General features: G+C 36.6%; 1 protein-coding gene across 1 annotated transcript in view; it reads right to left on the minus strand.

Annotated features, from left to right (window-relative positions):
- CSMD1 (CUB and Sushi multiple domains 1) overlaps positions 1-27,620 on the minus strand; it is a 1,233,014-nt gene that overhangs the window by 471,033 nt on the left and 734,361 nt on the right. Inside the window, exon 6 of the mRNA XM_069805938.1 lies at positions 19,119-19,231. Within this exon, the coding sequence (XP_069662039.1) occupies positions 19,119-19,231 (113 nt within the window). The remainder of the gene's footprint in view (positions 1-19,118; positions 19,232-27,620) is intronic.

The following is a 27,620-nucleotide window of genomic DNA, read 5'->3' on the forward strand; positions in this document are numbered from 1 at the left end:
TGTAATGAATATTTAGGATATTGTCTGGAGTTGTGGTCCCTCCACCAGCATAAATTTCACAGTTTATTAATATGTGTCTGTCGTGGTTTAACCCCAGCCAGCAACTAAGCACCATGCAGCCGCTCGCTCACTCCCCCCCCCATCCAGTGGGATGGGGGAGAAAATCAGGAAAAGAAGTAAAACTCATGGGTTGAGATAAGAACGGTTTAATAGAACAGAAAAGAAGAAACTAATAATGATAATGATAACACTAATAAAATGACAACAGTAGTAATAAAAGGATTGGAATGCACAAATGATGCGCAGTGCAATTGCTCACCACCCGCCGACCAACATCCAGCTAGTCCCCAAGTGGTGATTCCCCGCCCCCACTCCCCCCAGTTCCTATACTAGATGTGACATCACATGGTATGGAATACACCGTTGGCCAGTTTGGGTCAGGTGCCCTGGCTGTGTCCTGTGCCAACTTCTTGTGCCCCTCCAGCTTTCTCGCTGGCTGGGCAAGAGAAGCTGAAAAATCCTTGACTTTAGACTAAACACTACTGAGCAACAACTGAAAACATCAGTGTTATCAACATTCTTCTCATACTGAACTCAAAACATAGCACTGTACCAGCTACTAGGAAGACGGTTAACTCTATCCCAGCTGAAACCAGGACAGTATCACATAAAACATGAGAGCAATTCTTGGAGGATTCAAAACCCACATTGCTTACATTCACGGGTGAGTGCTAAAACCATTGAGTTATTGTACAGCAGACAGAGAAAAGAACTATACTCTCCTGCTCCTCTTTGTCCTGTGACCCTACTTTAGGGTGAAAGTGGCAATCATCACTCAAATTCCTTGTGGGAATTCACTCCTGAAGGTATTTGTTAGACATACTTGAAGCACCCTTCTCAGGAATGGGTAAAAATTATACCCATCAGCTTTATTTGAAATATAGTGGACATAAATTGAAAGAGAGATTCTGACTTGACATATGAAAAACTTTTCCACTGTTAGGACAGTCAAGCATTGAAACAGGTCTGCAGTTTCCATCCCTGGAGTTTTTTCACATGTCAAGAAAAAGGCATTCTGTATCTCTCTGAAAGAACATTAGATAGGGGATTCACAATACTTAAGATCAGTCATCTAAAACGTATGTTTTACAAAGAGAAATAGCTACCTCAAGGGGGCAATTCATCCCCTTCTAAGATAGGCACAATGAATCACCCTCCGGAGATGCCTTTTCCTCTCCATAAAACATAACAGAAACATACACCACTTATTCAAGCTAGATTCCTACATTTTAGGCAGTAACATTAGGTGACATGAGCTTTTATGTCTGGAGAACTTTAACAGCCAAATGTAGGTATCTGTGAGACATAGGGATCAATGAGCTTGAATGGAATAGTTTGAAATATAAATACCAAACTTCTGCCTCTATTATACATGTGTGTGTAAGTTTTCACATGTGGCCTGCATAGTATTTTCTTCTATTTTTAAAAAGAATTAAGCAAGTATAGTCTTTTAAATACAAACTATTCAACCTCTGAAAGAGAAATAGAGACCACCGAACACTGTAGTTTGAGTGAACCAGTTCAATTCCTTTTGTAACATAAAAGAAATACTCTAAATTGCACTTTTTATAACCTTTAAATCCCATTTGAATACCTTTTCTGAGATACTTCTTTTCTACTTCCTGATTGCTCTTTCATTAAAAAGGTTTTCCTGATTTCAAAGATGATCTGCCATTTAGTAGCACAAAAAGAGGAATGGGTTTATGTTAATAATGTCTGGTAGGAACAGCACTTTCCACCTTTTAAGTGATTACTTTTTAAAGTTTGCATACCTTTCAGCTGTCTTCACTTAAACATTCAGTTAAGCTAACTGAATTAACTCACTTCACCTTTTCTGTTAATCATAACTTCAAGACTCTTTTAGAGATGAGATACTCATTCAGAGAGGAGGGCAGAGCTGAGCCCTGGAAGTCCAAGACAGTCTTATCAGCCTACTGGAAAGCACCAGTGGTATTCCTTAACTTTTTGCTGTAGCTAAATTAAAATCAGCCATGAAAAGAATATATGCCTGGCATTATTTGAACGGATTAAGAAAGTTAAAGTAAAATTTTCAAGTTGTAAACCTCCATTCAAACCTACTCTGATTTTTATGAAGCTCTTAGTTTCTAATATATATGAACCTCTGTGAAGAAAATACATTTTACCCTAAGCACAATTACCTTGCAGAAAAGATTATGACAATTTCGCAGAAATATGGTTTTAACAAAGGATCAGAATCACAGAATAGTTGAGGTTGTGAGGGACCTCTTTTCCAACATTCTTACCGAAGCAGGGCCACCTATAGCCCAGGATGTTACCAACAGTTGAAATTTTACTCATTGGTTTAATCAGGAGGGTAACAAAATAAAAGTAACAGTGAGACATTAGAAGGACAGTCCCTGTGTCTTTTGAGGATATTAGAAAACTATTACCTTCAGTCAGAGAAATTTCTCTGTGTTTATATATATATAGTATAGACATATATTGCATTCAGATTTGTTGCTTGTGAAAAAGTACTTCCAAAAAAATTAGTATGCAATGATTTAAAAATCTTGTTAGATTACTTTGAAATAATAATAATCTATATCTGTGTCTGAATAAAGCTGGTTTGATACATTCGAGACCTGCTGCCATTCTGCCATTGAAAAGGTTGTCCTAGAAAGCTAATTCTCCTACACATCTTGCTCAAGGCATTTGAAGTATAAAATATAACTGGTAAGTTGTCTGTGTTTACTTAAATGAAGAGAAGAGATGAAAATAAACAGAAAATTAAATATTTAAAACATTTGTATAGGTTTGGTTAAGCAAGACCTAATATTGTTGAGAAAGTTCAGACAATCAATGAGATTAAGCAAAATGTTCACAAATAACTAAGCTCAGATAAATTTCAGTAAGAAGTTTTATAAACAGACTGCAGCCTGAAGGACTTCAAAAAGACCTTTCATGACTCATTAACTAGGTAATGAAAAGACAAGGGCCAACACGTGAAGTTAACAAGAGTAAGACTTCAAACTAATAAAAGGAAGTGTTTTTTCATACAAGTAGTAGACATGTGAAATTCTTTGCCAAAAGTCACTGGCAAATGTGGATGCAAGAAGTCTGCAGATCTGCTTCAGGCCATGGCTGGAGACAGGCATGGAGTTAGATCTCTTTATGAATGTTCACAATTATTCTTACACCTCTCTAAGTCTATCTCTGTGGGTTGAAGAAAGAGGCCAAAATTCATTCAGAAGGTAAATCTCATCTCATTGGTACAAAGGAATGACTCTTCCTCCCCACATTACTTTAGCAGACTCTGACCTGCACTATGATACCTTTAGACATTGTTATAATCACAGTAAATGTGCCTCTCTTGCACATGGAAGATGACCTTCTTTCAGAAGGTTTTTGCTCCTGTTCTTGTAGACGAAATAGGTGTTTGTGGCCTTGACGAGTACTATCTTTCTGGGCAGAAGATTGAGGACTTCCTACAGAACATGACTATTACTCACTGATTGAAATTGTTTCAGCTAGAGAACCCTTGGGGCTGAACTTTCATGCTGCCTTTACATTCCAAAACACACCATGTGCTCAGCGTGGTAGTACTAATCTCTCAGCACAGCTTCATGCTTCTGCAAGCTATCAGCCTGGATAGTCAGACAATCCCCAGTTCCATGTAGACTGGGTATTTCCATTCCAATTTTTAGACCTTCCTTGAAACACCAGGGTTATACGACACTAGTTTTATATACAAATTAATTTCACATAAATATTAGATTTCATATTAGTTTTGTTAGATTGCTTAATTAGAGCAGGAGTAGTGTAAGATTTGTTTATGATTCAGTAAGATTATAGTTTTGTTCTAAGATTTCTAATACATTTTGAGTTACTTGCACTTCACTGAAATTATTTGGTTATGGCTGTCAGATTCTGATTTCAGTTATACCTGTGTAGATCAGGTGGAACCGATCATTTCCACACAATATTTATATGACTAGTCCAAATTTATTATGAAAAATTATTGTTAAGTAAAATCATCTATGACTTAATGTTTGGGGTTTTTTTTGTAAACAAATTAGTATATAGCATATTGCAGGCATTATAATGTTTTCTTAGCTCAAAGCATACTCATTGAATATTTGATCTTTTAAAATCAATATATTGCAAATGGTTGCTTAATGAAATTATCTTTTTTTTCTTTTTGAATTAGCTATAAAATGGTAGATCAGAAATACTGCAAAAAGAGGAAAAAAGTATGGTTTTTTTCTACATAATATTTCAGTGAGTCCTTTCTACAATGAGTTTTAAAGAACTCAGTGAACTTTTATCATTAGGTAGAAGATTTAGAGGAGCGTTGCTCATGTTCAAAATGAACTGTGATGTGTTATGACTTCAAAAATCTATTAATCAGCATATTTTCATTAAGGCTGAATCACACCCAAATACACATAGTCATCTTTTTCTTCTTCTTGGTCTCAGAGAACTGGAAATATAAAAATGTTTGTAAAAGTCATATATTTCTAGTGTGATTTTTTTAGAAATAATACACCTTAAGTGCACTTTAAAAATGCTAAAAGACTGTTGAATTTGTTATTTTTGAAAGTGAAAACAGTCATTGGTAGTATCAGCTTTATTTTCTGGAGCCATGAGGCAGTTCAGTGTATTATGCTTTCTCTACATTCCTACCTCTCTAAATTAAAAATGAAAATTTTCTCCATTTTATTCTCCTTACATTAATTTCTAAGAGAGAGTAACTCACAAAAGAATTGCTCTACTGCCGTTACTATTGTAAAAGCATATTATACACAGCAGCTCATTACAGCAGGGATGGTTTCCTACAATTCATACAAAAATGAATGTTTTTAAATGATTTTTATTTTCCACAGTTTTGTTTCCCAGGATGGTTCTTTGAAAACTGCCCTTCCAACCTCAGATATACTCCAAATTGCTCAAGAAAATGAAATCTGAAGGTTTGCTTTTTCATGATAGTTTTAAACAACGTTTTTAAAAATTACACACGACTAAATAAAATCATGAAGCAGTTAGTCTTTCAAATATTCTCTGCACATGCATATTTTTCAAATATACATATTTTACAGCTGCGAATAACTGTACAAAGTAATAGAGAATCAAGCTTTGTGTATATAACCAGTTCTGAAAGCGCTACCCGAACAATTTACAGCTATTAACCAAAACAGCTGTATACAAATTTTTAACCCTGCCAGAATCAATATCTTTCCAAAAGTAAACTAGGTAATTTAAATCTTGATCTCTGATGACTCTTTCATTTTAATTCTTCACGAGTCCACTTAATTACATGGTTTAAGCATTACACAACATTTTGGAGCAAAGATGATTCATCTGGGGTTTTTGTTTGATTTGAAGAAGATAAAACAAGTAAGACTTTTTTTTTTTAACAAACTCTGCATGCACCTTGAAAACAGTGACAACCTATCTGAAATCTACACAAAGCATTGTCAGCATTCTCAAGGAAATTCAATATATTTATAATTTTTCTCTGACACTGGAAGGTGCTTTTGAATGAACCACTGATTATAAACAAGAGGAACTTGCAAGCTAACAAAAATTTTTTTAACATATGCAAGTTCTTCAAGTATAATTTCAAGGGAAGAAATCCAATTTTCTGTGAATTCTATGAATATATTATGAAGTACTTCTTACTGTGGGTTATTATGTTCTTGTATTCTATGGAGCAATTAATTCTTATTTGAAGTTATATTTGAAAATACACTGAGAGAGGCCCTACAGAGTGTTGGCAGCTCTGTGTCCTCTAAGATGTAAGAAAGAGTTTCAGTTTTCTCAGAGAATGTTGCCTGCTGGGACTATAAGGGAAAACTTTCTAATATGTTTGTCTTTCCTTCCATCACCATACAAGCTTGTACTAACTCAAAGAAAATACTAAATAAAGATTAAACAAACACCTAAAACTAGGGAAAAAAAAAAGTTTAAAGGAAATTATATTAAACAGTTACATGTACTTCCTATGCATCCATAAATTACCACTCAAACGTAAAACTAACTGGAAAAAAGAACTTAAATTATCCAAAGAAATTTCTCTAAAAAAAGTAAAACTCACTTAGATTCTTGACTTCCTTGAAGAACTTATTTTCCTCCTCTGATAGTAATTAACTAGTAATTAACTAATAATTACACAGACAATATGAATGTAGGAGGCAGTCACCTTTCAGACCCGGCTTCTCCCACTGTGAAGCTTTTTTTTTTAATAGTTTTTGTTTCATTTTGTTTTGTTTTAAATTGGGTTCCTCCTACCTGATATGCAAGATTTTGTAGAGAACTTGTAATTTGTGGTTGAAGATGAATTCCAAATTATCTATATTACAGCATAAAAAGTTTATATCTATTTCTCCTATATTTTCAGGGTGGCTATGAATTTATTCTTATTCTATTCTTATTCTTATTGGCAATCTTATTCTCTAGTTGTGTAATTTTGCTTAAGGGAGACAAGATAGAAATTAGTAAGAAGAAAAATATGGAAAAGCAAACTGAAACTGAAGATGATATGAAGCACAACTAATTGTCCATTTGTAGGGCATAACTGAGAACTACTTTAATCTAGAAAGGGTTTTGAGGAGTTATCATACACTTTAAACATTAAAAGGGAACTGCAAAGAGGAAGATACCTTCTGCAGTTCCACTAGGGCTAGCACAAGAACTTACAGTCTTCATCTGTAGCAAGGAAAACTTTGGTTACACAAGAAAAAAGCTTTTTAACAGTAAAAGTGATGAAGCCCTGCAATGAATTACCCAGAGAAACTGTGGAATTTTAGCCATTAAAAGCTTTAAAGAACATGTTAAATTAAGGTCTGAAAACAGCAGTCAAATATATTTGACTCCTCTTTGATACAGGGTTAGCTTATCAAGATCCTTTTTAACCCTATTTTCTATTATTTCATAATAGTAACCCATAACCAGAAGTCATTTGGCTGAGAAACAGTAAGTGGCTAAGACCTTGGTGGGTTTTTCTAGGGCTTCTAGCATATGAAATTAATTGATTACACATACATTTAACTGCATGTGTGAAAACAGGTAAATGTTGTGCAGTACACAAGTCATATCAAAGCCAGATAAGATACTATAAGCACGGCTCAGTTAACATGATCTAATTTACCCTCTTTTGGATCTAATACAGTTATACCTTGAGAATATTCTTATGTGACTCCATACCAAGAAAGCTAACACTTGCCGTTTATTCCTAGCACATTCTTTGCAACAGTCCTCGTGTATATCTTGGATGACATAACATGTTTTTTCCCCATTACCCAAATACGTGAATACCTTGCCAGTTTTTCTTCCTGCATAAAATAACCTGCAAGGCCTCGAATACTGGCTACCACTCAAAGCTAAAATATTCTGACATCATTTGCTGGTACTTCCTCAAGCTGCTTCTGCTGCTGCTCTGCTGAGTTCAGCTCTTGGCTGTCTTTCACTGCAGATTTTTCCCAAGTAGAGATATTTGAAGGTGAAGATGAACAGCATATTGCCCAGTACCTGGTGATCACAAGCAGGGCCTTTCCTGTCCAGCCTTAAGCCAGTGTCACTGTAAAGAACGTATTTGAACAGTTGTCTATTTTTGCTACAGTACAGTTGCTAGTGCCTCAGTCTTGCTGGGTTCTCCCCCAAAGACACAATTATGGGAGTACTACCATTTTTTGGCCCTGGAAGAAATTATCTACAATTCCACATTTGGCAGTATCAGTATGGTCTCTGGATTCAGCTTATAGATGAAACATTTCTTTCCTATCACTCAAAATCATGTGGGACCAGTAAATAGTTCATTAGCTATCTATAGGTTTTCTTCTGCTTCACAAGGGACCGTTGTATCATGAATTCTTTCTATAAGTTTAATATTTATGAGAATAAGAGAAAACAACCATTCTCAATCTTACCATTCACTTTAGATTATGAAGGGAATTCTATAATAAATTCTTTGATAAAACAAGGTCCCAGACTCAATAACCTAGGAGGATCCTTGCCAGCTTTGCTTCTCAGCTACCCACTTCTTGACTTTCACAGAGGCATTGCCATTTTCCATAGGATCTCTAGTTTAAACCAACTCACTGGAATAAAGCAACCGTCTGCAGTTTCTGCATTCCCTGCCTGAAGAGTATTCTGTCTAGTACACTATCTCACTGTTTCTCTCACTAACAGCTTTCAAAATCTTCCCTACTAATCAGTATTATAACTCCAGAGAGCTTCACAGCAGGCACAAATGTTTCTACTATATGGCTACCTGTAAAAGCTGTGGGTTCATGATCAGTTGGCTTCCTTGTTCCATCAATCTAGCAAAGTACTGTCTGTCATTATCAGACCTTCCACCTGCTCCCTGTGCTGGAAATCTCTGCATGCAGTACTAGTGAACAAATGGTACAGCCCCAAGATAAATTGATGTCACAATAGATTTTCACACAAATCTTTCTCATTCTGTGTGTATAAGCTGACACAGGATCTGCAAGTTTAAAAAGAAGCACAGCCATTTGTTTTCCATTAACCTTCTGCACGTCACTTAGCTGGCCCTTTGCCCTGACGGACTGCCTTAGCTCCTTTGTGCTATCAATATATGATATATCATAATAGAACAAGTTCAGCAGGCATCAAGTCTTCAATGCCTGCAGATACCCTCCACAGTTCTGGAAAATAGTATCAACACAGTTTACACTATGAATATACACTATCACAGAACACACCGAGTAGTAGTACATAGGGATTGTCTCCAAAAAAATCATAAAACAAGATCCACTCAGTACCTTGTCAAACGTCTCACTCTGTTGGCACTGAGAAATTCTACCTAAGCTTTGGACTGAGTGTCTTGAGGACAGAGCTTTATCCTAGGGTCCAGTTCTTCTGTACTCTTGGTGAGTGTAGTTCTCTTAGATACATATATTTTCTTTTTGTCACTCTAAGTCAACTTTCAGGCTTTGCTTTAAATTTTGAGAAAAAAGTATTTTGTGACAGCAAAACAGACAAGATGGCCAATCTCTCTTAAGAATGCATGTTGCCTTTACGAGATGGCAGTTTTAACAACAAATCCAAAAATTATTTCTAATGTCAAACATTGAAAAAGAAAAAGCTTTAAGGCTCTAAAAATGGGAGGAGCAGCGACAGTTTTATCTTAAGGATGTGCTGAACCCAATATATATGGCAAATTACTTTGATTATGAATTTTAAAGAGACACTACAGGAGTACCTATTTTAAGCAGCTAGCTCTTAGAGGATGTACATGCCACATTCACAAGGAAACAGTCTGAATGGTTTCTCCTGCTCTTTCCTTATCACAAGGTATAGACTAATATTAAGCTAATAAAGGGTATCTTGTAATTTTAGTACAGGGACAAAAGTATACATGCAAAAAAAATCAAAGCTTTTTTCAGAGAGGCTAAATATATATTCAATGTGTGGGAAGGTAAGATGTCAAACATTGATTTCATTATTATAGTTTTTATTGGATTAAAATTCTCCTTTTTGATCAAACTACCTCAATTTAGAAATGAGAAAATACAGACCAGTGATTAACGGCATTGGGTATTTTATATTCTCAGGTGCCAATGTATGATACATTAAGAGACTCAAGTTTTGAGACAGACTGAAAATCAGACTGGAGAAGGATGGTTTAAGTTAATTTCCAAAAAGGGAGCTATTCACAATCAACAGTCATGTAAGAAGCTTAGGCCAAAAGAATCTTACTTTTAGTAGAAGAAAGATTTATTCCTTCCTACTTCATAAACAAACATTCTCTGAGAATTTATCTCTTTGTAGGCTTATACAGATTTTACCACGTAGCTGAATAAGTATCCTTGAAATGTAAATCAATTACACTAAACAATAATTTGGGGAAAATAGTTTAATAGGCTCTTACTCAAATCTAAACAAGTCAAAATAAAAGACTTTCAAAATAAATTACTTTCTGATACTACAATGACTGTACTAATGGGATGTGGGGAAATCTGCAATTATGGTATCAGAGGAAGAAACACACAATGTGAAAGAACAAAAAACAAGGGAAGAAAAAAGATAAATGAACAAGCGTAGTCTACCTACAGCAGCCATGACAGGCATACTAATACAGTTAAGAGAACTTATTTATGCCCCTAAGTTATGTTGTATAGTTTAACATGACTCAGCTAGTTAATTTCCTATGTGTTCATGATTTTATTTAGCAAAAATAGCAGTAGGAAAAAAAAGACACACATGGGAAAAAAAATTAAATGTAGTGTTAGCTGTAGATCCAGCACTAGTTAGTCTGATATTTTAAGATCACTAAAATCACGTAAGTGGTCACTGGAAGTTTCAAAGAGCACGAACTCAAAATAAAAATGCAGTAACTGGTGAAAATTGCTTCCAAAGAGAGATTTAAAGAGCTCAATCTCCTTAGTTTATCTAGGAGATTGACAGGTGACTTAGTGCTTCAAAAAGGGGAATTTTAAGGCCAACAAAAGGCTTTTCACTCTGTTGAGGGAAAACATAACAGCAATACTGGACACAGAAAGATCAAACCAGACTAATACAATTGAGAAGACAGGACTACATATTTAACAGTGGTCGTGTTAACCACAGAAAAGAACAGTCAAGAGAGATGGTGGTTTATCTACTTGTTGATATTTTCAGGACTGGATTATTTTCTTGATAATAAAATTTAACAAAATACAAATTATTGTCTCAGTACTATTTAATGGGAAATTATATTCAGCATCACTTAAGAGCTAGAAATTAAAAATTTCTTCTGGATTTTTTATTTTATCAACTGCTTTTACTAATTTTCTTTTCTAAATTTACTCTAAGTGACAATTAGATTGAAACCCCCAACTAAAAGTACCATGCATCAAGGAAATACCACAAATACTTTTCACTTATTTCAAACACCATTTCTAAGGTTTTAAAGAATGTGTGGGAAGGATAGACATGCACTTATATGCAGACTCACTGAATTACAAAAAATTCATTGAAAGAACTACTTTACCTAGTGGTTGATTTTACATTATTTCACTCATGGCTTTCCATTAGTACAGATTTATTTCAGCAGTCTCTATTACATTCATTGTTTGACTTCAGGATGATCTGTTTGTTAAATCCTGAATTATTCAAGGTAGTCAAACACAGCAGATAGATAACTTCCGGTACATAACGATCAAAATACGTAATACCTCCTTGAACCTCTCCGAAAACTTGCCAAAAATAGCATACTTAATTTGAAACGCTCTACAACAGAGATCTGATTCTTACTGTAAAAGTGGAACATACCCATTAATCAAGTTTTGCTTTGGAAACTTTCTTATTTTATTCTCTTTCTAGGAATTTTGAAATAAATATTTAACTCAAGCAGATCAGTTTTAGTTACTATAGAAAGTATTGTGATTCTTTCTCTTAAAATGAAAACCAAAGATATTAAAACAAACTTCTTCTATTGTTCTGGAAATAAGCAAAAGCTAAACAAGCATAGTATACATACTGTAAATACGCAAAAGCAGGGGATTTATTATCACACCTTTTAAGTCACTCTGTTGATAAGCTTTGTTCCTGGGAAGCACTAGGTTTTCATCTCATAGTGAGACTGTTAATGTTTCTTCACCTCTGGGGAATTTATGCATTTATGAAGCACTGGTATAAGATAAATCATATACTCTGCAAGAATATATGCAAAGAGTCTTTGTATATCAGCATAGGTGAGGGTGGAGGGATGAAAAAACCCAAGTTCACAACTGAGTGAATGTAACATCTTTTCCCCTATGGCAATGCTATCACGGAACAAGGCAGAACAAGAACTGAGTCCAATTATATCCACCGGGAGTGTTGATTTCTGGAAGACCAACACTGCTGATATGGCAGACATGAAGGAGACAAGGCAAAGCACATCATTGCACTGTAATTTGTTATGGTTTTGGGGGCCATTTAAACCAGGTCTCCTTCTGTCTAGTAGCTCTGAAAGTATAAAAAAAATTCCACAAGTTCACTGGGAAATTGAGGCATAACTATTTTTATCAATGAAATCAATGTCAAAAGGTCAAAAAATCAAAATAAAGTAACAAGAGGGGGGAAAAAAAAAGAAAGGAGAAAAACCCTAAATCCTTCACTCTATATTTGTTCATTTTTTAAATTTTAAACTTTTCTTTAACCTTCTGCTCTGGCATGATGGAAGATGGGACAATAAATATGACTCAAGGTGAAATCCAAACACCCCCCAGTTAAGTATACCTTTTATACTACATTGTTTTATTTATACATTCACCTTGCCAAGCATTTTAAAACTATATTTAGTTAATGCATTCAAGAATGCAATTCTAATATGCTGCTTTAATTTTTTATGTTAGCAAGCTGGTTTTCTTGACCATGTTAAAACTCAGGGCACTAAATATTGCAAAAATGCATGTTAGAAAGGTCTAAATTTGAAAAATTTGCTGAACAAATAAATGAACTATGCATAATTTTGAATCTAATTGGTAGTTCCAATATTTTAATGAAATAAATTATAATAATTCTGTTTGCCTGGTCAAAAAGCAAACAAAGAAAAGAAAATTAAATTGGCTGCTTGCTACTATTGGTTTTGGCCAAGTTACAGCAATAATATAGCTATGATAACGTGATAATAAATATGATGTAAATTTGATATGAGTTGAAAAGAATAATTAAAGTATTTGTATGCTAAGCGTAGAAAAAGTCTGATAATCTGAATTCTTACTAGGAAAAGGAAAAAAGTCTCTTATCCCGTCGTTGCTTAAAGAGGTGTGTTGTGCTGGCTCCCATATTGACGTGCTTTTGAAAAGCCAGTGACGTTGCTAGACGTGTTCGGTTAGGCAATAAAAAGCTCACCTGTGCACACATGAAGGAGCACAGGGAGATGATGGTAGATGGGAGAGACAAATACCACCTTGCCCTGCCTCCTCCCAGGGCCATCACAGGTGCCGTCAGCCCATCACAGGTCCTCCACAAGCCCAGAAGAAACCCAGAGGGTCCTGGGCAAGCAGGGGAACCCCAATACCCAATGTAGAGACACAACCTCTACCCCGGCCTCCCTGGGGCTGTCCCAGCGGACACCCCACATCAGGAGCTCTCTGGTCACCTCACAGACTGAGGGGGGTCCCTGCCCAGGGGTACAGGGCTCATTGTGGGGTACAGGGGAAGAGCATTTGGGGATCGCACAAGGCTGATTATGGAGTATTTAGGGCAGGAACCAACATCAGGGAAAGGGATGGATACAGGTGGTTTGCAGAGGGACAGATATGCGAAAATATAGGAATAAAGGAATGGAAGAGGCTGGTCGTATGTAAACTGGGGCTGGTCATTATGCATGTGTGACCATGCCCTGTGCCTGACTAGCACGGTCCTTCCCATCTCCTGATTAAACTCAATTTCCAATGCTTTTCCTGGGTGAGGGACTCTATTCTCTATGCATGTTTGTGTATGGGGGGCTGAGTGCAGCAACTGGAGTCAGACCATGGGCTGGAGAGCTCTGTGTCCATGGTGCAGCACCTCGAGTGAGTGTGGGTGTGCAAGTGAGCGTGTGAGTGTTCCCAAAGATCCAGCCTGGTGAGTGGGTGAAGTAGCCCGGGAGCTAGAGGAGTGGGAGGGCCTGTGTATCTCAGAGGGTGAGGCACCTGGAGGACGTGGCTACTGGAGGGGCCAGAAGGTCCCAGCAAACTGCTGGGAAGACCATGGGGCCTGGGGGTTGACTGAGACACACTTGTGTGCGTGTGCGCGTGTGTGTGTATGTTCACATGCAGGTCTGAGTACCAGCAACTGCAGTGGCACTGCAGCCTTGGGGGGGGTCATGTGTCCTGGTGCCAGCAGCTGGGGAGACTGGGATCCAGGAACAGCTACTGGGAAGTCCAAGTGTCTCAGCCCAGCTGCTGGGAGGACCCACCTTGTCCATGCATTTATTTCTCCATACCAGAGAGGAGAGCCAGAGAGGAGAAACAGGACGAGGCCATTGGTGCTGTCTGTACTGATATGAGTACGGAGTGTGTCTGTCAGTGTTAATGTGTGTGGCAAGATGTGAACAGAGCATCGTACATGTATGGTGTATACGTGTGCTCCGGGTGTGTGCCTGCTGAGAATACAGCACTGTATTCCAGCTTCTGGCTGTACCTGGGTGCATGGGGCTGCTGGGTTCAGCGACTCCCTATTCCACTGTGTGCGCTGCTTCTTTCAGGGGTTCTTCTGTTTGTTTTTTCCCTTTTGGTGTGGGTCAGTTTGGGTTTTTTTGGTTGGGGTTTTTTTTGTAATTTACTCAATCTCACAACTAGATATAAAAATGAAATAGCAATGGGATTGGCTGTATGCTATTATTATTAAATAATTTGGGGATTATTTTAAGGTATATCTGATAAACTTCAACAAATGAAGCAATTTTCACTCTGTAGGAGCCGAGTGACTTCTGTCAAACTAGAGCAAAATTTAGAGTCTCAAAAAAGTAAGTTAACAGTAGATACTATTTCATTTTCAATTTGTTCAATGATTGCTACTTTTTGGAAACAAAACTAAGAGCCTCAAGATTAAATCTCTCACTTGCAAAGACAGGCTAAAGTAGAATAGCAAAAAATGTCAATTTAATCTCCTTCAATCTCAATTTAATCTCCTTCAATCTCCTTCAAAACTGACTTAAACCTGCATCGTTCTAGCCTTCATCAGTTCATAACTTAAGTTCATTAAGTTTATATTTTGTTATTTTTTTCTACCATAAAAATGATTAAATTATTACAAAAACATTTTTCAAAACACAAAAAATTCAAAAGAAGCTTTTATACTAATGAAGTAAGAGGTCTGAGGCACATATTAAATAGGTATTCTTTTGCATTTGCCCAAACAATACAGACTGAGTAGGGCTAGAAGCAGCTTCTATCTGCATGGGAAAGGAAATGTTGAATAATTCTTGAACGATACACCATGAGAAGAGATCATTACCTGTAGTGACTTCCAGTCCTTCTTAACCTAATTCCCAGTGAAACCACAAGAGATGTGCAAGATAAAAACAAATAGACTGATATTAAAAATATAAAAATATCAAAACCATATTTGTGTATTGGGTTTGTGTGGCAAGGTTTTGGTAGTGGGGGAGCTACAGGGGTGGCTTCTGTGAGAAGCTGCTGGAAGCTTCCCCCTTGTCCAATAGAGCCAATACCAGCTGGCTCCAAGACAGACCTGCTGCTCGCCAAGGCTGAGCCCATCAGCGACACTGGTAGTGCCTCTGGGAGAACAGATTTAAGAGGGGGAAAAAACTGCTGTGCAACAGCAGCTTGGAGAGAGGAGTGAGAATATGTGAGAGGAACAGCCCTGCAGACCCCCAGGTCAGTGCAGAAGAAGGAGGAGGAGGTGCTCCAGGTGCCAGAGCAGAGATTCCCCTGCAGCCCGTGGGGAAGACCATGGTGAGGCAGGCTGTCCCCCTGCAGCCCAGGGAGGTCCATGGGGGAGCAGATCTCCACCTGCAGCCCGGGGAGGACCCCACGCCGGAGCAGAGGGATGCCCGAAGGAGGCTGTGACCCCATGGGAAGCCCGTGCTGGAGCAGGTTTGCTGGCAGGACTTGTGACCCTGCGGGGGACCCACGCTGGAGCAGGGGAAGAGTGTGAGGAGGAAGGAGCAGCAGAGACAAAGTGTGATGAACTGAGCTCAATCCCCATTCCCTGTCCCCCTGCTCCACTCAGGCGGAGGATGTAGAGAATTTGGGAGTGAAGTTGAGCCTGGGAAGAAGGGAGGGGTGGGGGGAAGGTGTTTTAAGATTTGGTTTTATTTCTTATTACCCTAACTCTGATTTGATTGGCAATAAATTAATTTCCCGAGTCGAGTCTGTTTTGCCTGTGATGGTAACTGCTGAGTGATCTCTCCCTGTCCTTATCTTGACACACAAGCCTTTTGTTATATTTTCTCTCCCCTGTCCGGCTGAGGAGGCAAGTGATAGAGCAGCTTTGGTGGGTACCTGGTGTCCAGCCAAGGTCAACCCACCACAGTCCTTATGATGCAATCTGCAAATGCACAAGCTACCACTTTTTGAGGTTTTGCAATTTTGTTTTGTCAATAGCATTTATATCTGACAGCTATTAAAAAAAATCTATGTGCTGTAACGACTCTAGAATACAATAACTTACTATCTGGCAAGGTGTAATAGGCTGTCTTCATTTAATATCTAAGGTCTGCAATCAAAATTACTGACTTGTCTATTTCCCCCAAACAAAGGAGACTATTATTCTTGTGCAGCATAATTATATAGCTTTATCACACACACAAAATCACTTTATGAATGAACCAAGCAAACAATCACAAAAAGACAGCACGGACTGATTTTAAGCAAGAAGCAAAAGAAGAAAGCAGACTAAGTAATGTCAGAAAGCAGAGTCCTGAATGCCCTGAGGAGGTTGCCCAAGATCTAGGAATCCTGGGAGAACAGAAGAAGAATGAAAAAGATTCCTGGGGTTGGTCAGACTGGTAATGGGTACTCGCCTATTAGTAAAGTGAGCTTTTAATGGTTACTTCAGAAAGTCTATGTATTTACTTTAACTGTTTCAAAGACAGGACAACTACATATCAGTCCCAATGATATGTGGGCATTCTGGAATAGTCTGTTTAAACTATTGGGAATAGTTGTCCGTAAGGAAAATGCTTCTTAAAGGTCTCAGAGTCATATAGCTTATACTACAGGATATGCCAGGAGGACAAATGTAAGAATTGCTTCTGGATATAATCAGATGTTAGAGGCATCCTATCACTGCCAGGGTGTTCCACCAGAAAGCAAGGTCATGTATTTCACAGGACTTTTTACTTTTTTTTTTTCATGATAGGCTCAAATAATTATTGTATTTGAGAAAAGCACCTAAGGTGGAAATATCTGTCAAAATTGTTGAATTTTAGCAGAAATAAGCTTCTTAAAATAAAAACATAAGAGACAGGCCGAGGGAGCTGGGATATTTTAGCCTGGAGAAGGGAAGGCTTGGTGAGGGGAACTTATTGGTATGTATTAATACTTGGTGAGATGAGAGGGTATAAAGAAGATGGAGCCAGATTCTTCATAGTGATATCCATTGACAAGACAAGAAGCAATAAGCACAAATTGAAATATAGGAAACTCCACTTAAAAATAAGTGAAAGCTTTTTTACTGTGAGGTTAAACACTGGCGCAGGTTGCCCAGAGAGGTTGTGGGGTCTCTGACCTTGGAGGTATTCAAAATCCACCTGGACATGGTCCTGGGCACCTTGGTCTAGGTGACCCTTCTTTGAGGAGGGCACTGGACTAGATGAGCTCCCTTCCAACCTCTGCTATTCTGTGATTTGTGGTACTAGTAGGCTTCTCTAGCTATAAATTTCATTGTTACTTCTGCTTAAAATAAAATCACGAATTATTGCTTAGTTCTCAAATACACAAGTAATAGAAAGAATTATTAATGCCTTACAATAAAAAGGAGTTACTGAAGCTGTTAGATTAACCAGATTTTGATATCACTCTGAATTTTCATCCTGTGTGTGTTGAAAGACTGACTCCAAGGTTTTAACATGGTTTATAATGTTTATATCACTAACATAGGAATTTATTTAATTGCTGTTGACCCTGATAAGATAGATAGCTGTGGCTCCTGTAATTCAGATATCTGTATTTAATACAGTAAATTGTATAAACCTGCATTTTAAAAGGATGATTTAAATTAAGAAAGAAAATTTCCATAATTGTAAGAATCTGAATCGTAATAAGATATTTCCACTTGTCATTCATGAGCCATATTCTACATCAGTCAAGTTTACCCTTACACCCAATATCTGATATATTATGCAGAGCAACAGATATGCATCTGAAATAATAATCTCCCCAGATATTTCCCTAAAGCTTTAACTCCATGGTGAGTATTTGGCTAGAGGTAAGATATACTGAAAAAGAACAAAAAAGTTTTTTCCAGTGTTGGCTACTCTATCACAAACTTGCCTTTATTATTCTGTTGAGTCTTAGTTTTCTGGTGTGTCAGCAAGATGAGACACATTGGTTTTGTGATCTCTGGTTAACAGGCTTAAGACATAGAGTTAATATAAGCGGTGCATTTAAATTCATAGTCACCAGTAGTGGTATTATATATGCATCCTCAGTAAACTCTGTAAAAATAAGTTGTAAGTGCAAAGGGTCACAGCATACATACTCATGTTGAGTTGCCAAAAGAAAATGAAATTTCACAGATTTCTTTACTAAAATTGTCAAAATCTTTTTAAAAAGAAAAGAAATATATATGTTAAAGACTTTTATACCCATTGCACATGTCTGTCATAGTCACCAGAAACATATAGTTGTTGCAGTGTATTTGTCATTTCTAAAGTGATAAAGGCCCTACAGTTTCAGGAAAAAAGGAAAGTCTAAACTCATAAATGATTTGATGGTGTGTGGAGTAAAATGGTTGAAACAGCTTATGTAAGCACAGAATTTAAAAGCACAGACAAATTAAGAAGCTCTTCTACTTTCAATATAACTACAGTGTCTTTGATCTTGAGTAATGATTTATGAAGTACAAAAATCAATAAAGATTCCATTCTAAAATATTGCATTTTAATGACTATCTAGGTGAACATAAGCAGCAATTGACAGCAACACTGACATCCTCTTGTCTTCTTTTAAAGTTGTATATGTAAATCTATGCAGGACCCTGAAATATGATTTGTGCTATGCTAGGGATGAGTTAAATTTCCAAACGATGAATGTAGCTTCTGCATAAGAGCTAGATTTTGAGTAATGAAGGAAGACAATGTTTAGAAAGGGTCATGTCTTTCTGTGGAATTGACTTTCTGCAAGTTGCATTCCAGGCATGTTTTTAAAGCAAAGATTAGACTGAATGCAAAGCAATTTATTATAGAAAAAGTGAGAAAGCAAATACATACTTAGAGCAAACTGCAACGTGAAGCGCAGATACTTTTTCCAAAAGTAAATCTCTAGAGATGCCTGATCACACAAGGATAACAGCTCCTCAGTATAAGAGCAGTAGTAGCATGAGTCAGCTCTTTAATATGTCCCTGATATTTAAACATAAATTTAAAATTTCAACACCACTTTAGCGAAGCTTAAAGGTAAAGGTCTTTTTTTGCTGCACTATTATATGTTTCCTACCTTGGAACTGAGCATTAAATCCCTTTCGTCGGTGGTTGCTGTCAGATGTAAAATGGAGTCGTAACCAGTTCTTACTGCTGATAACAGGAGAAGGTAGATTCATACCAGTCAACCTGCAAAAAGAAGACAGAATCTAATATAAATGGTGCAAAAATTCATGTGGACACTACTTAAAAGAGAAAAAAAGAATAGCCAAAATATATTGTACTGTTTACAATGTATTTGACAACAGTGATTCACTATCATCTAATCTCAATTTATTACTAGTTAAGTAACTACTAATACCCTGGGAGAAATGTGGGGGGTTTTCCAATTACAGCTATCCATTTTATGGTCAAAACTTGTATCTCCAAACTACTCTTTTGTGAATTAAAGAAGAAAAGTAATCTTGTGAGTGTGTGTGCACAGGTGTATGTATGCATGAATGTGTCAAATCATTCAGCAAAAAATAAGCATATCAATTATGACAAAATTTCACCATCTGACTCCCTGCTGTGTCAGTTACCTCACAGGAAACCAAATCTCAGGTGTTAAGAAAGGATGAATAAGGGTTATGGGCACTAGTTAATATTAAGCTTGGCTGGTAAGTTATTGGTACATAAGTATTCTGCTAGAACTGTTTTTGGGTATATTAACTCCTACCTGTATTTAATAAAAAAGAGAAGTTTAAACACAAGCATTAACTATGGATATTGTGAAGAAAGAGTGCACACAAAGAATTTTCCTAATACAGGCAACAGGCCCTTGGATGGTCATACCATAGTCTATCATTGCACCACACCATTTGTTAATATGAACACACTCAAGTAGTTACCATAGAGTACCTGATCTGGTGTAAATTCATGTCTTAGCTTACCAGATGTTTGGGGTTTTTTTTGTATGAGCATACTTCAAGTTTCAGCTTTAGCCTTTTTTTTTCCCATTCTGAATAACTCTGGAGAACTACAAGAAATGAAGTTTCTCCTTTTCAAAAAAGTTGAGTATTTGAAAAAAACCCCAAACTGATCAATATCAGAAATTCTCAGCTAAGGTATAACTTGTGTGAGGTTAGTTTTTCCATTACTAGAGTAGATATAGTCCATATTATCAGACCTAAAAAAACCCCAAACAAAACTGAAATAGGATTTTGTCTCTCTGAAACAAATCAATGTAGTGACATAGATGCCTTTTTCATTGCACTATGCAATTTCAGAGTTTCATTAAATATCCTCAATAACTAGGAAAACCATCATGTTAAGCAATACTGATGCTGGAGAAGTCCATTTAGAGTCATAGCTGAATCCCTTTTCTTTCTGTAATAGACATACTGAAATATAGAAATTCTTGATAGAACTTTTTTTTTTTTTTTTCATCAGGACATACAAACTACATCACAGAAATTTCATTCTCATTTATAATCTCATTTTCTTCATCTGGCTGTTAACAAAATAAAGAACAACAAAATCCTACTTAAAATTATTTTAACAGCTTTGAAAGAAAGGATAGTTCATTTAAAGGAGGATTTATACATTACAAAATGTTGGGTCTGACATTCGATAGTTCCTACAGGTGTTGGTCAAAACATTCATCCCTATACATGTTTCTACATCTCACTCAAATGGACTTTTATACTTTATATACTCTTTCATACACTCTTTAGACCATTTTAGAGCATAATCCATTTAAAAAACTCCTTAGATCAGGCACTCTAAATATTTCTGACTACAAACGGGCATTTGCTATTTCAAAGCTACTTAGAATTTGGGTGTACCTATAGAAACTACTGTGATATAATTAAAAGGGAAAGAAAAAATAAAACCATATGTGGAATGCCAAAAATATATAATTTGCTAGTACCTTTTAGCTATTGACACAATATACACTAAATCTAAAAGTTTTTACTTTATTTAGGCAGCAGTTCATACCACTAATTGATAACTCATTTGTCCAAGTACACAAACTTATCTCCTAGAAATACTGCTTGGGGAGTTGGTTTTCTTTTTTAAATGAAATATATATGTAGTAGTAACATTCTGTCTGGCATATCCAGAGCTCTGCATTTCAAAGTTTGCAAAACTCCTGGCTGAATTGTAAACTGTTATATGAATTAAATTGTACATTAATAAAAGAGTAAATGAACTTTATTATAAAAGCACATTCAAAGCAGATCTTCCATTAGTTACATTTCTAATAAACAGCTATATCCCAGACACACAATACATACAAATATTTTCAGATCTATGTGAACTCTACAAGGTACAGCTAAGTAGTCTCAGTATAATCTTCCCATTATACTATGAAAGATGATAATATGATCATGACAATGAGAGAGTATTTTAAGCAGCCTATTTTATCAGAGTTCTAATTTAGCTGTATGATTTCTATGCTACTGTGTACTAGACAGGAATATATTCTTTACCAGCAATGCTGTTTGTGTTTTAATTGAAGAAAGCGAGAAAGTGAAATATAACTTAGTGGTTAATTTAGTCGTAAGGCTGGTTTGGGAAGCAAGCTTATAACCAGTGTATGACACGTGGGGTTTTTTTTCTGTAAGGTTTTCAAAACCTCCTCACTATAGTACCCAAATTTGGAAATGTCAACAAATTCTGAATGGGCGTTAGACTGGATCCTGTGGCCCACATGTGTACATCAAAGGTGTTGCCCCTACACAAAGTACTTCACTCCGTGGCATTCAGCATGTGCAGGTGGGACTTCCTATTGACTGGTTTGTGGATACGATGTAAAATTGCTCTGTTCATGTTAATTGACCATTAGCCTGGAACTTCTGGAGAGCCAGCAACCTAAGCTGTGCATGAAAGAGAGAGGTGGACATGGTTAAAGCTGAAAGTGGCAGATTGCCACCTGAATTGGTACAGCAGGCAGATCTGTAACTCACACAGAAGTTGAAGGTAACATGAAAACCTGATTTGTTTCCTTCTTACTTATTTCTAGGTCTTTTTTATCAGGGAATGGGAGTCAAATAAAATATGTCCATCACACAGAAAATGTCAAAATGTAACAAAAGATTTAATAAAATTAGAGGTGTGCTCCTCAGAGAAAAGTAAAAGCCAGTACTGTCAAGGACAGTCTGTTTCCAGTCCCACAAAGTTGAGTATTATATCTGCAGCAAAAGATACAAAATGTGGGGCATGGGTCGCTAAAACACATGGTCATTCATTTTTTTGGTATACAAAATACAACTCCGTGGCAGGGGGAAGGGCTTATAAGTCATCTATTTGAGTTCACCAACAGAGTCTGGACACCACTGCTCAAGTAATAAAAGACAGAATGATCCCTCCCAGTCCCACAAAGAACACCACAGTGCTTCTTCTGCGGCTGCAGAATGAGGAGGAACATTTCCTTTGAGCGTTACCAGTTGAGAGGTGCATCACGTACCACAGTTTCTGACTAAGTGCCCATATGCTCTCTGTGTGCTGGCATTAGTGCACTGTGCTTCCTTGGACTCACCGCAGACTTTACTGTTACAGGCTAACTTTTGATATTAATTGAGTATTCATGGAAAACAAGCAGTTTGGTTATGTCTGTACTAGTAAATTGAACAGTGGCACTTCACGTCAATTCCTGCTTGACAGTCTACACTATTAAAGGTTACAACAACAACAACAAATCATAGACTCATAGAATCACAGAATGGTTTGGGTTGGAAGGGACCTTTAAAGATCATTTAGTCCAAGCCCCCTGCAATGAGCAGGGACACCTCCCACTAGACCAGGTTGCTCCATCCAACCTGGCCTTGAACACTGCCAGGGATGGGGCAGCCACGGCCTCTCTGTGCAACCTGTTCAGTGTCTCACCACCCTCATCATGAAACTCTTCTGCCCATGAGTGACTAGTGCTCATTCAATCCTTCCCAGACACAGTGTAGGCATTAGTCTAAACTACAGGTCACAATAGGTATTGTGAATGTGACCACCTCTTCTGAGGTGGTCGGGAAACACTAACAGGCAGGACTTAATCATGCCGTCAGGTTGCTCTGAAAACAGAGATACAACAAAAGCAAAGTTGTCTCTACTTCAAGTGGGCACACACACAGTATCCCTTCCTGTTGCATATGAATAGAAATAGAGTAATTTTAGCTCACATTAGGTATTAACTCTAAAATCATATGAAGACTTGGAACTCCTTTATATCAGACAGAAATTAGTCAGATGAGGTAAAGAACCACATTTCTTAATATCAAGGTTCTCCTTAGAAGCTTTCGTGCTTTGACCTTTATTGAGGATTTCTCCAATGCTGTCTAAAAAGAATATTGAAAGTCTTTCTCACTTCTTTTTTAACTGAAGACATTTATTGTTTGGGGAGTAATACAAAAGAAAACAAATTCTTCAGTTATGTTTCAGTTCTGCCTCTGCTCTGAAAAGGGTAATGCTTTTCTGAAACAGATTTTAAGGCCTAGCATGCGATAGACTGACTCAGATAGAAGAAGTGGTATCTAATGTAAATTACATTAAGCAAGTCTTTCATATACACACACATACACATGTGTATATAATGTTATTTGGGCATTTTTCTGGAAATACTTGGTCTGAAGTGTTGAGTTTTCATCTCCACTAGTGATGTCAGCCAGGCCCTTAGCTTCTAACATCAGGAGTTAAAATTGATTGTCACTTGGACAACTGACAGGTTTGAATGCTCTGTGCTAAACAGTATTGGAGGCCATGCACTGAATGTGGATTAAAGGAAACATAAAATAGCTGTTCATCCACTGAGTATCAATCATTCAGTGACCTGTTAAAGAGCGATCACATGGGAAAAAAACCCAAACTATCAGAATATAACTTTTCAAATAACTTCATATAGTGATGCATTTACCTGAGGGCTGAGGATGAAGATTGCATGGGGGACCTCAAATCTCTCATTTCTGTGTGTTAGATGTTGCACTGTGCTCTATGGAACAAGGCAGACTTCCATGAATTCCAGTGGGTGCTGCCTGTTACAGCATCATAAAGAACTAAAGGGCCAGGTTTTTAGAGCTTTATAGTTATATTAGTATCATACTACACCTCTGTTGATAAACACTGCTTCTCACAAGAAATAATGAGAAATAATTAAACCATCTCAGCTATTCTCCTTCTCGATCTGAAGGCAGCCTGGCTGCAGCAGGATCAGAGATAGCAGAGGAAGATGTCTTACTGTTGATTATTGTGAGGAGTAGATAAACTTTTTCATGTTTTACTACTTTAAGTGATGTTTTAATTTTTATTCTATTCCATAATTTCCTCACACAGACATTAATCTACTGTGTATACAAGTAATAAGGCATTCTGTTTTTATGCAGTCTTGAAGGAGTAATGTTTTGCTTATGTGTAGTATGTCAGATATAGAAGCAGAACGTCCTTTGAAGTCTCTATTGCATTATCAAGAGATTGTGATAGGTTTTATTAAAATTATTACTAAGAGGTTTGTCACTAAAATATTTTCCAGTAGTTATTGTTTGACTCAAATTCAGGTATAGCAAAACTACTTGACATTTAATTAAAAGAACTATCTAGAGAGGAAGAACAATTTTGGTTTTGATTGTGGATTTGCTAAGAAAAGAAAATAATTAATGTTTTTGTCTGAACAAATAAACCAAATCTTGTTTCTTTTATGGGGTTATTGACACTGTTTTGACTATAACCAAGAAATAATCTATTCTTATCATAGCATACTACTGATACTTCACTTTCATGAAATTGAAAATGCAGGAAAGAATTGGATGGGATTTTGTCAACTCATTTACCCTTATCCTTTTAATTTGGCTATTTCCCCCATTTTGTATTCAGCCAAACATCTATATGTGGTTGAATTAACATTATTTGTTCCAAAATATAGTAAAATAATAAATAAAAATAATTGAATCAAGTCTAAACAAAATAAAATGAGATTTGAAAATACAAGCTTTACAAGGACTAGTTCAGATTAATAAAAATACACAGAAGGCTTCCAACAAAACCTAATATGTATCAGTTTTGAATACTTCTGCTATTTCTGTATTCATCTAACCACAGAAGTATTTCTATTTTTAATGTTGTTTGGTTTTATTTTTTTTAAATAGTATAAAACATTTACTGAGTTTCCATAACAGGTCTCTGGGTTAGGAGCTGAAGAGAGAAAACTGTACCCTAATTTTCAATTTAGAACTAAATTCCATTTTGAAATCCTCTCAGCTAAAATATTTATATGACCACCCATGCAGACACACGTCAAAACAAGAACTTTCAAGGATCATCACTTGCTACTCGAAAAAATAGCAGCAAGTAGTTTACAAAGGGGTGAAGTATGATGGCTGCAGCAAATACATGAAGACAATGCATGTGCATATATACATTCTTTCTATATGCATTATATATATTCTATATGTACGTATAGAAATATCTATATTCAATATAGATATATTAAAAAAGAATGTTAGAGGTCTGTTATCTCAAACTCATTGTCAGATTGTAGCCAAGACTGTACCTGCTATCAACCAAGAGCAGGTAATGAGCTGCATTTGTCCCATGTTTGTAAATGTGTAGCTTTACAAGCTGCGTTAGAGGGCACACATGACATTGAAACATGCATACCGTGCTGCAGATTCACACAGAGAAGAGATGCTCTAACAAGTGGCTGCTGCCTAAAGGAAGTGTGACGTTTTCTGTTCTTCCTTTTCCTGCATTACTACTCCTTCCTCAATCCTTTGCTTCTGTATTGTCCCGCCTCACATGTATCAGCTTTGATTCTTGCTGGAATTTCTGTGATGTGATTTAATTCAATTCACTAAAATGGCAGAAAATCATCCACTTTGGTTGGTTGGTTGGTTTTTTTCCCCTCCAGCTGGGACATCTCTGTGCCATTTTAGTGAATTAAACTGCTCATGGAAAAGAGAGACAAAAGTCAGAGCTGGCACAAATTCAGTGTCAGGAGCACAGGAAAGTAAAGTCAAACGGAGACTCACTGCATCTTGTGGAGCTGGAGCTGCAGGTCACCACTCAGGGAAGGAAGAATTTAGAGCTAAATATAAGTTAGTGGACAACTCAACAAAATATAAGGGGACAGCTGGTCTAACAACAAGACTACTTACATTACCAATGAAGCAAAACAATACTTTTCATGCTTGATAAGAGAGGCCAGACTATCTCCTAGATAAGAATGAAAAATAAGTTTCACAGTAAAAGTTTAAATCGTGTCTTCTTCATGTGGAATTTGAAATAAAAGACTATTTATAAGCAGCTAACAGTCTACCAGGAAAGGGTTGAGAAGTGGGGAGAGGGAGAGGGAGGGAGAAGGGAAGGGTGAGATATTTCTCATTTTCTCAAGTCATTAGATCAAGCATGATTTTTCTCTCCCATTATCACCTGTTTCTGTAACCATGTGTAAATGGTTGTTTATTCTGGATGCTGCTTATAAAGACTTTCATTTGCATTTTACGTTAATATGACTTGGGATAAGAAGGAATTCAAAGGAGTGGATAAGGTTTTGAGCGAGCTCTTTTTCATCCTAACACTATAAAGGTATAGGAGCAGCTTAGCAAGTCTTAGCTTGCTAAGCACCCCTAGATACTCTCCTCAGAATTGCTCAGGATAACATGGTATGTTGCTGGGAAGCTGAATGAGACTGGCAGAGCTGCTTTCAGGTGAGTCGGGAAAACTGATGACTAAGAGTAATCCAGAAGGCTGTTGCTGTACAGGAAAAATTTGACAAATGCCTTAACTCCTGAGACACCACAAGAAGTTTGCCATAGAATTGTATATCAAAATATTTTTGTCAGTCTAGGCCTAAGAAAATAGCTTGAATGAGACCCAAATTTGATAAATATAAAAAGGATGGAAGAAAGGAAAACAAATACAGATGAGTAAGGGAATAAGCCCAAGAATAAAGACTTAACAACAGATTGTCAATTTTAAGGATTCAGATCCTTTTAATTGAGTAGTCTAAGAATGCTACATTTATATTTGCTCATTTTTCCTACATATTGAGAGTAGAAGGCTTAGACATTAATAGATGAGAACATGCTGTGAAAGTTCCTCTTCAAAATGAAATAACCAAACAGAAAATAAAAGCCTGTTCCATAGTTGTCTTATATGGAGCCACTATGAAGTTATTACATTCATTAAGCTCATTACTAACTTCATTGTATTATAAACAATCATTGCCTGATAAACATTTTGGATATTTGTTTCATATGGAATGATTCGATAATGAATTTTGAAAATTTGATGAAGTTACTATAGAACATTTTCAAAGTCTGGTAAAATGTTACACCATTCCCTTCTCATGGCACTTATTAACTATTACATTGAAACATCCTGATGACTGATCTATTAAAAAATAAATTATTAGAATTTAATATAAAATTATTTCATGTTATATGTTTTTTCCATTAAACAAATAAAGTTTTAAGTGACAAGGCCATGGTCAGATAGCTTAAAATGGAAATTTAAGCAGAAATTTGATATACTTTTCCAAAAATGATTCAAATTATACCCTCCCAAGATATGGCTTAAGTTTCTTATGTTGTCTGAGCAGAAGTTTACAGCC

Source organism: Haliaeetus albicilla, chromosome 18 (genome assembly GCF_947461875.1).
Source record: "Haliaeetus albicilla chromosome 18, bHalAlb1.1, whole genome shotgun sequence".
Taxonomy (NCBI): domain Eukaryota; kingdom Metazoa; phylum Chordata; class Aves; order Accipitriformes; family Accipitridae; genus Haliaeetus; species Haliaeetus albicilla.